The sequence below is a fragment of the Mandrillus leucophaeus genome, unplaced genomic scaffold, assembly GCF_000951045.1.
Source record: "Mandrillus leucophaeus isolate KB7577 unplaced genomic scaffold, Mleu.le_1.0 Scaffold715, whole genome shotgun sequence".
Lineage (NCBI taxonomy): Eukaryota > Metazoa > Chordata > Mammalia > Primates > Cercopithecidae > Mandrillus > Mandrillus leucophaeus.
In genome coordinates, this window is record NW_012107753.1 from 1,105,807 (window position 1) to 1,122,491 (window position 16,685).

The 16,685-nt window shown below is 37.6% G+C and overlaps 1 protein-coding gene across 2 annotated transcripts; it reads left to right on the top strand.

The window, feature by feature from the left end:
* The first annotated feature begins 6 nt into the window (after window positions 1–6).
* Window positions 7–10,207, top strand: ZFAND5 (zinc finger, AN1-type domain 5). 2 transcript variants are annotated; one of them, XM_011965138.1, is made up of 6 exons: window positions 7–824; window positions 3,546–3,705; window positions 4,117–4,228; window positions 4,840–4,943; window positions 7,598–7,723; window positions 8,565–10,207. In XM_011965138.1, exons 2-6 carry the CDS (start codon window positions 3,555–3,557, stop codon window positions 8,711–8,713), a joined length of 642 nt encoding a protein of 213 aa, XP_011820528.1. In that variant the 5' UTR covers window positions 7–824; window positions 3,546–3,554; the 3' UTR covers window positions 8,714–10,207. The 2 variants fall into 2 exon arrangements, with proteins under 2 accessions (XP_011820528.1, XP_011820529.1); XM_011965139.1 differs by having other exon boundaries at window positions 685–824; window positions 3,549–3,705.
* Window positions 10,208–16,685: the final 6,478 nt, after the last annotated feature.

The following is a 16,685-nucleotide window of genomic DNA, read 5'->3' on the forward strand; positions in this document are numbered from 1 at the left end:
CTCTCCCCTCAGAGGAGCCCTTCGGGGTCGGGGTTCGGCGTGGGGCCTGCAGGCGAAAGGCCGGCCGGGCCTGCTGAGCTGCTGTTCTGCATGACTCAGTGGTTTTTCGGAGAGGGCCCTGCTGGGCTTTACTGAGTGAGGCCTTTGCTTGGAGGGGGATGGGGGATCAGTGGGACCCGAACTTGTTCCAAAACCCGTTGGAACATGGGGCCGGGGGTTCTCCGGCGTCGTCTTTTGGGTTTCTCGACGTCGCGGGGTGTCTACCCTGAGATCCGTTTTCATGGAGGAAATGGAGCACCTTCTCCTTTGTTTGGTGCATTTAGGCTGATGAACGTGAAATTTTTTGCTCGCTTTCCACGCACTCCGTGGAGCTATGTTTTCGAGGAAGGGTCGAGTTATCTTTATTGATTGAATGTCACATAAGGATTTCATGTAAGGAGATTATTAAGATAAAGGAACACATAGGTCACACATCCCCGTTCTTAAATCTGGGATTTAGATACCTAACCGTAAACGGCTGTATTTTACTCCTTATTTTTAGGATTTTTTTAAAAAGTAGGCTTTCAGAACTCAATTGGTGAAAATATTGCAATTTTATCTTCAAAGTTTTTTCTTAAAATGTTTCCCCACGCCCCCCTAAAAAAATTAAGGATTTGTTGTAGTTCTTTCCTGTTTTCTATCTCCCAGGCCCTGAAAAGGAGCCTTTAAAAGTCAATCCTACTCCATTTGGCAAAGAGGGAACTGAAATCTGGAAAGTAAGGACTTGCCCAAGGTCACTGGCTTAGTGGCAGACTAGAGACTTGAACTCAGGTCTCAATTCCCAGGTGAGTGGGAATTCATGCCATGTCATCACATCATGTGCGCCTGGAAGAACTATATTCCATAGGTGTAAAAGCTCTTTGTTCAGAATTGGAATTGGAGAATTGTTCAGTTACTCAGATTTTTTTTTAAGCTGTAAGTTAGAGGAAGCCATAAACTTTATAAAATGTGCATTCTAGCTGTACCTGACAGAGCTGACACGTGCATGCTCAAGTTTCTAATTACTTTAAAATCAATAAATAGTAATGGTATTTTTTTCTAAAATATTTACAGGAAGGGAAATGCAATACCTAATGGGAACACACATCCCCCACTTCATCCCCTAAATCCTCACTAAATGAGGATTCTTTTTTACGCTGTCTCCACTGTGCTTAGTTTTTTATAAACAACCTTGACCATTTTAGCTTTGAGTGATTATGCTTTCATCTTCTAGATTAAGATTGTTCTGTAGTTTTTCCTACATTAGGAAAAAACTAGCAGCCTTTTTTTTTGTTTTCTTATGTTAGATATATGAACGCTGCATCCTTAGTTCTTGGGGTTGTGTAGGAGTTGGCAGGCTTTGAGATATAAATAGAAGCTGATTTCAGAGGCCCCTGTTGACTAGGCTTTATGTGAGAGCCTCCATCCAGCTCAGCTTGTCACATTGCAGCCTTGTGACAGGCTGAAGCGCCCTCCCATGTGATCTAAGCTTCTGAGAAATATTAAAGCAAGCTGTGCACATGTGATGGCATTTAAAAGCTGGCTTTCTAGGGGAAAAAATATAAAAGATGGGAACCCATGTAGAAGACTCATGTTCTGGTGCTTCTTGTGTGTCTCGCAGTTGAAGGTTATTTATAATGGAATGAAAGTAGACATGTTCTCTGAAGGAAAGTTGGAATACTTTGTTATCTCAAAGTGTGAAATCTTTTTTTAGATGGAGTAGCCTCCATTTTATTTATCTAAAACAAAGATTTTAAGAATCACATTAACTAAAATTACTTATGCAGGTTGATCACTTGGCCTTAAACTTAAGCCAGTTTGCTTTTAAAGCCAATGTCAGATGACACTGGACCTTAGTGTAGAAAATGTGGGCTAGCACTTAAACTGGTTTTAGGAAATACCCAACTTTCATGCCTAGGGCAAAAATTAACAGTTTTGTGATGGTAGGCATGCAAATATATACGTATTTATCATTTGAAAGCATTTTTTTGCTCTCATTATACTCAGCATTTAAAAACCCAGCTGAAAGTGTTTATTAATAAACTTCCTAAGTGATGTTGAAATGTTTACACTACCCTGTTCCAAAATGAGTCAGCTAAATTCCAGTTAATATTTAAAGAGACAGTGTCAACTAAATTAATACTATTATTCAAAATAAGTTGTGGATCTTGGTCACGCTGTACAAGCTGTAGATAGTCTTAATATTTGTATGGTGCCCCTTTAATTACAAAAGGGACGATAAAATGATTTGAGGAATAATTACCAGGGTTCTGGCCAGGTCCAAATCGGTTAGTCCCCTTCTCCCATCTTCTAATTTTGGTAGTTAATACTTGTTAAAACATCATTTTTTAATAACTCACTATAAAGTGTATTCTAGTATGTAGTAGTTGGAAAAAATGACTGTGACAAGTTACAGCACACAAATTTTCCTTTAGGCAAATTCTCTCATGTTTTTTGTACATAAGCTTATACATATTTAAGATGACATGAAAACCCTCCACAACTTTATTTTAAAATAATTTTTCTTGAATATATATTTTCTCATCCAGTGGAAAACTTATTAATAATTTAGCACAGCGTTTAAGAAGACGTTTAGAAAAGCAAACCCTTGCTTGCAAACAAATGCTTGCTATGTAAAGCTTTTTGGTAACCCAGCATTGAATATTAACCATTACTAAAGGTTATGTATATATATTGACTTATTTTATTATATTGAATTTGAGCTTGGAACGATTATTATTTTCTGGTATGAGGAAGACAAGCACTTGTTAAAAATAATAGTGCCTTTGGCTGAGAAATCTGATAATTTGTGCATTGCAGGTTCCTAGGCACTGGCTTTAACATACTCTCAAACCTCAGATGGAGAACATAAAAGGAGTTTCATAAACCAGCTGACTCTAAATTTTTAAAGAGCTTTCTTGTTGGTGCCAAGGTAGCAGGAAGAGCTACGAGTTCTCTTTTCAGCCTTATATAAAGATGTTTCAGCATTTAAAAAGTATGGATGCTCTGCCTCAGCAGAATTGTCAAATTACTGATGAAGCCCAATAATATATACAGGTGCTAGTTTTAAGAAAGCTTTATTCATCCAGTTTAAAGAACCACCTATAAATATCAAGAGTCAGTGATTAATTGTGATTAGCCAATTAAGTAAAAGCATTTGAAATGGTCTGCCTGTAGTGCAGCAGAGTCAAAAGTAACTTAAAGGTACCAATTTCCCAAATTGATTAAAACATAACCCTGAGAGCTAGTAGACCTTTTCATAAATTGAAACCAAGAATAGTGATAGGTGAGAATATCCTAATAATTGATAAAATTTCTTTTTGGGTTTTTTTTTGAGGAGGGTGCTAAAACAGTTTGCCTTTTATAAAGGCCACAAAATATAATTATCTCTGCCCACCCTTTTTAATGATTAACAGAATTTGGACTTTTATTAAAACTTGTGTAGAAATCACAGCGGTATAATGATGATTATATTAGACTATATTTTGGTGATAATGCTAATTTCTGAAATTTTGTTTCGTCTATAGCAGAAAAATATGGCTCAGGAGACTAACCAGACCCCGGGGCCCATGCTGTGTAGCACAGGATGTGGCTTTTATGGAAATCCTAGGACAAATGGAATGTGTTCAGTTTGCTACAAAGAACATCTTCAGAGGCAGCAGAACAGTGGCAGAATGAGCCCAATGGGTAAGTTATTTCCAAGGAAAAACGTATTTGAAGAACTGGTGGACAGAAAATATAGAACCAAGAATTGGGGCTGAGAATGCTGAAAGCCCATGGAGAGAACACCTGACAAGAGCTTGAAATTCAAGCAACAGCCCACGTGCTTGACATGACTGATCAGGAATAAATGACTATCTACAAGCATCTTCTAGCTTTTCAGTTTTCTTTTTTGAGATTATTTTGTTTCACACTTGTGTTCATTGGATTGACTTTTTAATATTTTTTTGTTTGGACACTCAAGTGTAGGATTACAGCACAGTGAATGCTTATATCACTAACCTAATTAAATGCAAGTATTTGTTACTTACTACGTCTTGATACTAAATGAGTTTTTGTAGTGTTCATTTGTTCCTTACAAATCCTTTTTTTAAATAGGGACAGCTAGTGGTTCCAACAGTCCTACCTCAGATTCTGCATCTGTACAGAGAGCAGACACTAGCTTAAACAACTGTGAAGGTGCTGCTGGCAGCACATCTGAAAAATCAAGGTAAGATTGAACATTTCAGAGTCTTTATGGTATTACAAAGAGGAAACCAAGATGTGTCTGTACGAGTCCAGTAATAAGGATGTTAATATATCAGATGCCCTTGGCTTTGCATTGTTGCTTAATTGAGGATTTCATGTCTTTTAATACATGACTCTTAAGTCATTGAGTAAAGATGTATATTACAACCTACTCCCTAACCCCCTCAAGGATATTGTGTTGGAAATGCTGTGCTTTTTTATTTCTTTGTTAATTGAGGTTTAGGGATTGTCAAGTGAGACTGTAGACTGTTTTAGTGGGCTAAACAAGGTGTTTTGGCAGAGCTGCTCTTTTGCCCTTAAACAAGTTACAGGCACAGCTAAAAATCCCTAGTGGGTTGTAGAATATAGTAACCTATACAAAATGCAGCCTCGAGTTGATGAGCCATTTATCAAACTTTTTTCTCAACCGTTTATGCTGGGCATCCAGTATCTTTTTTTTTAAATTTTAGGTTATCTAGCTCCATTTACTCATTTTGGAAATATTATATAATTTAAAGTTGAACTGACAACTTAATCATTGTCTCAAGAAGTACCCTTAACAGCTTTAAAAATTGTTTGCTTGAACTCAAATAGAAATGTGCCTGTGGCTGCCTTGCCTGTAACTCAGCAAATGACAGAAATGAGCATTTCAAGAGAGGACAAAATAACTACCCCGAAAACAGAGGTGTCAGAGCCAGGTATGTCATTTAATACTCGTTCAGTTCTGAATCTGATAGTGCATTCTTTCCTTCCCATTGAAGGACCAAAGAGGAGGGAGAGCTTATAAAATCCAGGCCAAGCAAAGAACTACTATCTTTAAAAGTATCTTGAAGTGTAAAATAGTCATATTTATTGTCAGTTTCTTCTCTGCTCATCCCCTACACTATTCTCATGTACATAATGGGCAAAGTCTGTAATCTGGAGATTGGATGTGTTAAAAAATTGAAGTTAAATTTCAAGGTCATAAAGAATAATTTTATAATTAAAAGTAGTAACTGTTTAGTTTTGATATTGTCAATGTTGTAGAAAGCTTTTAAGTAAAACAACATACTTGAACATTAAAATTTATTTGAAGTGCAATATTCCTGTCATATATTTTGTGGGAGTTTAAAAGTCAGTATGGAAAGGCATTTTGGTTTTCATGAGATGTGGTGACTTTGGAAACTTCGCTTATATAGCATAACCAGAAGTGCCCTAATGGTGCAAGAAGACTGACTTGAATTACCTGTACTAGGCCCTAGAACAAGGATTTCTGTACTTTATGTAATGCACATAGCTTTTTTGATCAATTTGTTCTTTTTTGGCAGAGTGCTGATTAAATGCAATATGAAACTTCTGTTGTGAAAAAATTGTGTCAGTGGTTATACAATCTGCTTTGGAGGCTGGCTTTTGCTAACAGCAGTCAAGTTTGTTTATTGTGTTAATCTTACAAAGTTAAGGCCAAATTCTGAAGTTTGGCAGGTGAAACTATATTTGGCATTTTGAAATGAGCTCCATCCTTAAAAAGCTGACCACATTAGTGTGCCCATGATGCCTTTGTTTGGGTTTTTTTGTTTTTGTTTTTTAAATACAAAATTACTCTGACCTTGGAAGAATAGTCTTGGGTTAGAGCTAGTCTGCATTTATTACTTAGTAGGCGTTCCGTGGTTCACTGCTATTTGCCTTTTCTGTATCATTTTCTTCTTCCCCCTTCCCTTGTTTCGGGAGCCACAGTTCATTTTTCAGGTGTGGCCAAAGAAATGGCTGACACCTTCCCTCTACCCCATACAACTATTCCCATAGATTATTCTTTATCCTCATGACATCAGGAAAAACTTTAACGTTGTCACAGTAGCAGTAGCTGGAATATTGTTCATTTAGTCTAATATTAGGCTAATTCTCCCAGTAGATGCATTGCTAATGCAATTGAATTATAAATTTGGGCAGAGTTTTAGAGAAAATTGCCATTAAACTAGCTTGCTGTAGGAGCTTATCTATATGCTAATCGTATTGGTGCTGGCCTATTTGGGCAGTAATTTCAGTATTACATATATAAATTTGCTATTGTTACCATTTGGATTAATATTAAAACCTGAGTTCATAGAATTTGGGGTGTAGTTGAATTATATGTAAGTAGATGTAAATTTTGGTATTTTGTTTAAAGAACTAGTGGCAGTGTGGGCTTTAGTATAGTAATCTGCTATTTTTTGTTCATTGTGAGAAATTTTACTGATGCCATGTGTGCGCTGAAACTTAAAGCCTTTTTAGGTGGAGAAACGGTGGGACTCTTTGTAGAAGCTATCTCTGTCCAAAGTGGATGCCCGTTTTAGATAAGACTCTTGTTCTGCCTGTGGAATCCTTAATAGTTTAAAATCAGAACTTCTTGAGTAGTTTCTAAAGACTGTTTGCCGATCTTTTTTTAAAAAGCAAGCTTTAAAAAAAATCAAGTCTTCCTATAACGTTTAGTGCACCGTGAAAATGGTAAAATGATTTTGTTTTGGAATTTTTGGATCTGATGTTGATTTAGGGATGAATGGTTTGGGTTTTATTTGTCAAAATTTGCTGTTTACATCTACAGGGTTTTTTTTTTTTTTCTTTTTCTGTAAGCATAAAATCAAAATGATTTATAGCCAACTGCCTCAAAGTTGTTGGCTACTCTTATTTACTGAGATGTAATGAATTTGAACTTCCCTGATTGAAAAGTTTGCATTTAGGAAATTGTAACGTGGAAAAACTGAGCATATGATTAACATCTCCTGGCTTTTTAAAAACAATTAGGATTTTGGCTGTTACAAGTGTTTTAAAGGAATTTCTTGAGTGAAACCGTCATTGTATAAAATTAGAGAAGCAAGTAGCATAGTGATTGGCAGGAATTTCTCAGATTTGAAAGACGTTCTGGTGTTAAAATGGAAAATTTTGTTTAAAGTTTGTATTTTCTTTTTTTTTTTTTTTTTTTGAGACGGAGTCTGGCTCTGTTGCCCAGGCTGGAGTGCAGTGGCGCGATCTCAGCTCACTGCAAGCTCTGCCTCCCGGGTCCACTCCATTCTCCTGCCTCAGCCTCCCGGGTAGCTGGGACCACAGGCTCCCGCCACCTCGCCCAGCTAATTTTTTGTATATTTAGTAGAGACAGGGTTTCACCATGTTAGCCAGGATGGTCTCGATCTTCTGACCTCGTGATCCGCCTGCCTCGGCCTCCCAAAGTGCTGGGATTACAGGCGTGAGCCACCGCACTGGGCCTTAAAGTTTGTATTTTCAAGGAAGGCTTCTAAACATTTTTATCAAGAATCTTCCTGGTTCTCTTACATACTTCCTTTTTTGACTTAAATGTTAGCCAGTGAATGCTTGACAAATTTTGTGTTTTTGTCCTTTTCAGTTGTCACTCAACCCAGTCCATCAGTTTCTCAGCCCAGTACTTCTCAGAGTGAAGAAAAAGCTCCTGAATTGCCCAAACCAAAGAAAAACAGATGTTTCATGTGCAGAAAGAAAGTTGGTCTTACAGGTATTACAAAACAAAAGACAATGTATGTTTTGCTTCCTGCAGTTAACAAGGAGCTTTTGGTCACTCCCTAAGAGTGGTTGGTCTTACGCGCGCGCGCACACACACACACACACACACACACACACACACACACACACACGCCTGACTAGCTGTAGTCTAGGAAAGGTGGGGAAGGTGGTATTGGGGTGGAAAGAAGTTGGATTTTGCTTCCATTTGCCTCCTAATCATATGAAACTATTAACTCAGGCCCTCTTATTTCATTTTATTAGATTGATAAGTTTTTGTATACCTAGGGAAAATGTTACTGAACTAACAGTAAGTGCCACCTACTTTGAGCTATGCAGAGAATGTTCTAGGTGCTTTTTTTCTTGTCTCCTTTAAATCTCAGACCTTGATGGTTGTTTCCACTTGAGGAAACATAACTTAAGATATGGTAGGACTGTGTTTTGAATCCAAGTTAGTCTAACTCCAGAGCCTGTGTAAATTTTATCCTATTTTGCATCTACAGGAGTCGATAGAGGGAGAACACCTGGTAGAAATTAGCTGGCAGGTAGCCCATTTTGTTTTCTCCACGTGGTTTGGCGTACCAAAGACTTCCCTATTGCCCTTGCAAGGAAAGACTGAACATAGTTATTTGAATTTCTCACCGTGTCAGAGGAAGTTAGAAGTTCCCTTTCCAGGTTAACATGATAGACTCTTTTCAGGAGTTGACTGTGTCTTATCACCAGGAAGTGGAAGAAAGGAGTTCACTGTCTTTTATGTTACAAAGCAATGAAAATCTGACTTTTTTTCTTTTAATTGGCTCAAGTTCTCAAGTGACTCTACTTCTTCATTTGTACAGGGTTTGACTGCCGGTGTGGAAATTTGTTTTGTGGACTTCACCGTTACTCTGACAAGCACAACTGTCCATATGACTACAAAGCAGAAGCTGCAGCAAAAATCAGAAAAGAGAATCCAGTTGTTGTGGCTGAAAAAATTCAGAGAATATAAATTACTTCTTGTGAAGAGACTGAAACTTTGTTTTTATTTTAATATATCGTAGGAAAACATTAAAGAGCAGATGCATGGCCATTTTTCTTTGATGTTCTCCAGAGTTTTACTTTACACTTGTCTGTCTTATAATTGATATTTTAGGATGTTTGGGTGTTTGTTACAGGCAGAATTGGATAGATACAGCCCTACAAATGTATATGCCCTCCCCTGAAAAAAATTGGATGAAAATCTGCACAGCAAAGTGAAACACACAGATAATAGGAACAAAATATAGTTCCCATGTGCCAAACAAAATAAATGAAATCTGCATGTTTGCAGCATATCTGCCTTTTGGGAATGTAATCAAGGTATAATCTTTGGCTAGTGTTATGTGCCTGTATTTTTTTAAAATGGTACACCAGAAAAGGACTGGCAGTCTACTTCTACCATAGTTAAACTCCACCCTCTTTAATTTTACAACATGTTCTTTGGAAGCAGGAAGAAATGCTCATAAAGAGGATCAGACCTTCCTTCCCGTGAAACCAGTTTGGCGCCATATATAAGCCTGGTTAAATTGGTCATCTAAAGCTGTCAAATAAGACATTCTGTGAAAGGTAAACATGGAAACTGGTTATAAGTAAAACCATCAAGCCAACAACAGGGTCTTGAGATAATCTTTGAAGCTTATTGTGCTGGCCTGCACCAGAAGATGTCTGCATTACTCATTGCTAAAAATGTGTAGCACAGAACTGCACTAGAATTAATTTGTTTACAAGAAGAAATTTAAGCTCTACGTTTGGTTTTCACATACAGCAGCTCTATTGAATAACATGCATCTGAATTTTAAGTTGCAAAGGTATCTGAATAGTTAATTTTTCATGTGCATCTTTTGTCGAATGTTTTGGTTCAAGAAAGAATGTTTAAAGCTTTTTAAAAGACTTCAGTTCTTAATGTAACTGTACCCTTCTGCATGGAAAATCATAACCAACATGGCTGCAGTAGACTTCTTAGTGGTATCCAGCACCACTTGCAGAGGGCTGCTTTATCATATTGTACTTGGGTGTAGGACTCTAGTGTTCTTGGGTGTATTGCATGGGCTGCATTATCTACAGCATTGTACAATAACAACTAGAAAAGGCAGTATACTTCACTGATGCTTGTCTGGTAATATCACTTCTGTGTTATAATGGAAGGTTTTTTGTGATGTATGAAACTTGTGTTTTTTATATATAAATGAGTATAGTTAGTGTTGTGGTAATGCCTGTTTTCATCTGTAAATAGTTAAGTATGTACACGAGGCACTACTTCTGATTTATTGCAGTGTTCAGTCCTAGTTTTTACTTTTATTCTTAAAGCATTCAGTTTTGCTTTCAATTTTATGTACCTTAGTTCTGAGTTAGACCTGCAGATGTGTACAGATAGTTCATATTTATGTATTGCACATAATCATGCTATTCAGCATTGATGCTATATTGTATTATGTAAATAATAAAAGCCATGTACAGAGGGAAACTTCACTTGTTCATTGGGTTTTTAAGCCATAGTTGGAATCCTAAAGGGGGAAATTAGAAAATGTTACTTTGCATGGCTATACTGTAAATTTTTTTTTCTTTGCCATCCCTGAACTTGTTCAAGTGATACGAGATATTAGAAGCATTTTCAGGTATGGTACTTTATTTCTGAAGTATTCAATAGGCACCATTGGGATTAAAACCGTTTTAAAATTTGAGGAAAAAGAAATGAAATTTGAACAATTGGGGCCTATCCCCCTTCTCCATGTTGTAAAAGATGACGTTTTATGATAATTCTGAAGAAAGTAGGTATTACTTTGTTTACAAAAACACTTGTTTCATTTCTGTTTTACGTTTGGCTCTAATACAGGGATGCACCCATGGATTTGGTCTTTGCAGAGTTTATGCCAGATCATAAAGAACAAGGGGTGACAAGTACATGTTAACTTTGACTGGGGTAAATGAATACCAGAGTGCAACTGTTGCTTCTCTGTGATGGAGTTTGGGATGGAAATACCCTAGTTTTTATCTGTCAGTTCCTCGCATGCTGCTACTTTTGCTTCAAGTTGGGGAGGTACATGTGTATGTCAAAGTTCCTATACTGACATAGAGTAGTATTTCTCTGAGTATGAAAAGTCATAATTGAGTTGAAAATCTAGAAGTTGAAGATTTAGAAGGGGAACTTAATTTTTCAAGTTAAAAATGAAGTCAGAATGTTATATAGAAGTTTAAGATGAGCCCTCAGACTCCATTGCTCTGAAGGTCTGAGTAGTAGCAAGATACAGGCAGTTTTTTGTTTTTTGTTTTTGCTCTTGTTGCCCAGGCTGGAGTGCAATGGTGTAATACTGGCCCGCTGCAACCTCTGCCTCCTGGGTTCAGGCGATTCTGCCTCAGCCTCCCAAGTAGTTGGGATCACAGGCACCTGCCACCACACCTGGCTAATTTCTGTATTTTTAGTAGAGATGAGTTTCTCCATGTTGATCAGGCTGGTCTCGAACTGCTGACCTCAGGTGATCTGCCTGCCTGGGCCTCCCAAAGTGCTGGGATTACAGGCATGAGGCACCGTGCCCAGTAGATCAGTAGTTTTGTTTTTCACAAGAAACATTAAAACGGATGAGAACAGGGTTGTCTATTGACTGGGAAGAAAGGGAATCAGTGTGTAAGGCACTTGAGAGGGTTCTTGCATTCAAACCTGAATGCAAGGCCATGAAGTCCTTTGAAATGTACAGATATTAAGCACTTTAATATACCATGTTTCCTTTACATAAGCAGACAAATCTTTACACCCCCACTACCTGAAGTTTTCTTAAGCTATGACCACATGAATTCGCAATATAAATGGGTGAGTCCTTTTTAAAAACCTCATCTTCAGTGTGCCTGATCTGTAAAACTAGAGCCTCAGGTGTGATCCTAGGTAGGCTTCCCACGACATGGATTAGTTTGCAAGGGAAAGTTGTTTCTGAGCAGTATGGCATAGTGATTAAGATGAGGGATCCTGGAATCAGCCCGTGATTTTGGGCAAGTTATTTTAGGTCCACTTTGGACTGCTTCATCTCTTAAATGAGGACAGCAACCACCTACTTCAGGAATATGAAGGTGACAACACTTAAAACTGTGCCTGGCACATTGTATTTGCTATTGTCTTAATGTCCTGGAATAATAGTTTCTATAACTTGGGAAGAAAACTATTTGAGAACAAGATTGGTTACATGAAGTTGTATAGTGAAAAGATCTGTTATTTAAACTTACAGTTTAAAGTCATTAGAATCATTCTTTTCCGTAAGGCTTTCTTTGCAAGAGATCTGCATTAAATTTGCTAGCAAATAACTAAATTTGGGCAAATAATCTAATAATAGCAAGATGATAAGTGTACTATTACTGTATTTTGGGAGTTGGTAATACATTCACATGGATTTATCAATACACATTGAGAAGCAAAGCCTCTCAAGCTGTCCCAGATCCTCCATTCCAAAGGCACACATCTTAGGTAACTCATAGTTTAGTTTGGAAAGGTTAATCTCTTCCATATCATGTAAATATTTGAATATGTACAAAGACTTAATTTGACTCTTGTCCATTTTTGTTTTGTTTTTTTGAGAGGGAGCCTCGCCCTATCACCCAGGCTGGAGTAGAGTGGCACAATCTCGGCTCACTGCAAGCTCTGCCTCCTGGGTTCACGCCATTCTCCTGCCTCAGCCTCCCGAGTAGTTGGGACTACAGGCGCCCGCCACCATGCCCGGCTAATTTATTTTTTATTTTTTATTTTTTGTATTTTTAGTAGAGATGGGGTTTCACTGTGTTAGCCAGGATGGTCTCATCTCCTGACCTCGTGATCTGCCCGCCTCCACCTGCCAGAGTGCTGGGATTACAGGTGTGAGCCACCGCGCCTGGCCGACTCTTGTCTGTTTGAATGCAAAGTTCTCAATAGTGGTTTTTGTCCGTAAGTATTAGCTTATAATTTTGGAGAGTGATGGGTATGGTTGCTGGTTGATGAGCAATAAGATTATGTAGCCTTAAACTACCTAGAAGAGTTTCCATGGGTGAGGCAACAGGCTGTTAACAAAAAGAAACTGGAAATACAGTTTCTCCTGTTTGTACAACCTGCTTTAAAAACAAGTGTACATGTAGAACAGAATACAAAAGTGCCATTTAATACTTTATAGCTATTTCCATGCACAAGTGCTGGTTTTATATTTATATGAAAGCAAAGACTGTTTCTGTGTTTTCTTCCAGAGTATTTCTGTTACAGCCGTAGAAGTAAAGTTAATACTGTTTTGTGCCATAAATGTAAGACTCCATTTTGTCTGCAACTGCTAAGTGCCACTTTCCTTTTGTTATGGGTAGGGATGTTGCTAAGGATACTTAAGTAGTTAACAGCAAGATGAAAGAAGTTACAGATTATTTTCTAGTTGGCTAATCTGTGTTGAATATATTTTTTATGATCATTTTTATTGACACCACAGAACCTCAGACTATATATTGATAATGTAACCAAAGCTGCTCAGGAATTGGAGTAATTTTTCAGTCAACTCAGAAGTTAACAGGAAATCCTTATTATACATTCTTAAATTTTAGATTAGTGCAATAACTATTAACAAAACATTAAGCACTTACCTTGTAGAGCTCAGGCATCCGCCAGGAAAAAAAAAAAATACAAATAGCCTAATGACCTCATCTTAAATACTTGTGTCTGGGTAAATTTTTCAGACTGATCTTGTGAATATAGTCCAGGATAAATTTAAAATGTTGGCTGGTCCTTGCTATGTAATATGCTTCTGCCCTCTTGTCCCTTCCCATCACTAAAAATGTATTCAAACATGCAAACAATGCCAGTTAACAAATATGATTTAGATTTTCTGTTGTGTGGTATTTGTCTACTATTATAGAACCTCAAGCATTTCTCTAAAGAAAACTCTTACACATCTCGGTGTTCTGGTTTCATGTCCACCCTAATGAGAAAAGTTCTTTCTTAGTAGGGTCATTTTTCCTGAGGAACCCCTCCCATAGATTTATCCCATAGTAGGCCTTATAAATAATATCCACATACTAAAATTATTTGGCTTCTAATGTTAGGTTTTACACTAATTGATATTGTAAAAGTAACTCTACAGTCAAAAGTTGTAATACTTAAGAATAATCTGCCATCCAAGCCATTAACCTTTAGCATCTGTGTTATATTTAAAAATGCCTGCTAAAATTGTCTATGCATAAACAAGTTTTGTTTTTAGTTATGCTGTGGCTTATTTGGTTGGCGTGAAAATTAGATTGCTTTGCATATCTGGGGTGGCATAACCAGTTTTATCAGTGGCTAGATTATATCAGATGACAAAAATAACTTGAGACTTCAGAGGTTTGATAAATAAAGTGATGATACTTATTAGAAGTGGATGCAATCTATAGCCATCAAAATGTGATGCATTCATATTCAGGCATGGTCCTTTAGCGTTGGAGTGATAGGCACTTTTATTTGAGTCTTTGAATGAAAGACAGGCTTTTAAAGTGGATTAAAGGATAGCAGTTTTTACTTGATAAGTTGGGACCCATGGTAACAGCAAGCATCCCACTTACAACTGGTGTCCATTCAGGAAAAAACATGTAACCATTATGTGACTCAATACAAAGAAGATGATTACACTGGTAAAAAATACTAAGTTAAAAAAAAAAAACACCTAGTAAAAAATACTAAAAGGATTACATTAGTGAAGATTCAGGGTGCGAAGGTGTGAAGTAAAAGGAGAGAAGATTAACAGAATAGGTTTACCTTTATTTGATCTGCTTACAGGGATCTATCTTCCACAGTGACTAATTCTCCTATTTTGGTGAAACTTTTCAGGTTGATGGATTTAACAAGAGTAGTATAAATCCAAAATTTTCCATTTTAAGGTCATGATTTTATTTTTTACTCTGTGGTTCTTAAACACAATTTACTTCATTTTATATAACACCTGCCAAGAACAGCCTAATAAAATTAAACAAGATCTGGTTTAGGTTTAACAAAATTAAAATGTGTTTAACAAAACCTGGAAATGATGTGAATTTGCTCCTAGGAAACACTGAAAGCATGTGAAAGGAATAGCACTCCAATCCAGCAGTTTATTTTATTTGTGCTTTTTAATAATTGCTGTTTTAAATTCTCTAAGGAGTTGATAATACATAGTCATTTCTGTTTGGCTTTGAAGTGATCCAAGTATATGTATGTGGTTTGTTTTATAAAACAACCACAAAATATAGTCTTTCTATGAACATATGCAGAGTGATCAGAAAGTCTCCCATTCTCTAGGCCAGAAACATCATGAATGCTCTCATATCTGACTAAATGCTGACTAAGACATCTCAAACTCTACCTTTTGTCCAAACTAGAGGAGTTTTTGACAATTTTTCTGGACTGGGGAGGTATTTTTCGAAGATCCCTATTAAATTTTAGGAATCAAAAGGGAATCTAGGAAAATTGCTTATTTGATCTACAAACTGATAAACTGAGAACCTATCATATTGAAAATGATTAAATACTCTATAAAATCAGTAGTTTACCAAAAATAGAAAACGTTTAATTACTTCTATTTATTTATTTATTTAGAGACAGTCTCACTCTGCCACCTAGGCTGGAGTGCAGTGGCACAATCTCGGGTCACTGCAACCTCCACCTCCTGGGTTCAAGTGATTCTCCTGCCTCACTCAGCCTCCTGAGTAGCTGGGATTACAGGCATGGACCACCGTGCCCAGCTAATTTTTCTGTTTTCAGCAGAGATGGGGTTTCACTATGTTGGCCAGGCTAGTCTCAAACTCCTGACCTCTGTTGATCCACCCGCCTCTGCCTCCCAAAGTGCTGGGATTTCAGATGTGAGCCACCGTACCCGGCCTTAATTACTTATTTAGAATGCTGTCTACGAATGGTTCTTGTGCCAACAGCTGTGCTTTAAATTCCCTACCAGTGCCTTTCAATATTATTTTTTTTTTTTTTTTTTTTTTTTTTTTTTTTGAGATGGAGTTTCACCTTTGTTGCCCAGGCTGTAGTGCAATGGCATGATCTCGACTCACCGCAACCTCCACCTCCTGGGTTCAAGCAATTCTCCTGCCTCAGCCTCCCAAGAAGCTGGGATTACAGGCATGCGCCACCACACCTGGCTAATTTGTATTTTTAGTAGAGACAGAGTTTCTCCATGTTGGCCAGGCTGGTTTCAAACTCCTGACCTCAAGTGATCTGCCTGCCTAGGCCTCCCAAAGTGCTGGGATTACAGGCGTGAGCCACTGCGCCCGGCCTCCAATAGAATTTAATGTAGGCCAACATGTAATTTTAAAATTTCTAATAGCCGCATTTTAAAATGTGCTATATGTACTATCTTCAATTTCTTAGAGCATATCTCAATTAAAAGTAGCCACATTTCAACTGCTCACTACTCGTATGTGGCTATTACTATGTAGTGTATTATGCCTTTCTTGTGTTGCTGTAAAGAAATACCTGAGGTCAAGTAATTTATAAAGAAAAGAGGTTTAATTGGCTCGCAGTTCCGCAGGCTATACAGGAAGCATGGCAGCGTCTGCTTCTGGGGAAGCCTCAGGGAGCTTTTACTCAAGGCAAAGTGGGGGCAGAAGGAAGAGAGAGAAGGTTGAGGTGCCACACACTTTTAAATGACCAGATCTCACAACAACTCATTATCACAATGACAGCAGCAAGGGGATATGGTGTTAAACCATAAGAAATCACCCCCATGATCCATTCACCTCCCACCAGGCCCCACCTCTAGCACTGGGGATTACAGTTCAACATGAGATTTGGGCGGGGACAAATATCCAAACTGTGTCACATAGCACACTCCTAGACTGTGCTTAAAGTCATCTTTAAGGACTCTAGACAATTGTCACAGCTAATCAGATCTGCCCAATGATGTGCAGTCCCTTATACAGAAGCCCATATTGGTTTGAACATAATACTTGGTAGTGAATAATAGCATTTCAAACTTTAAAGGTCGTTTTTCAGC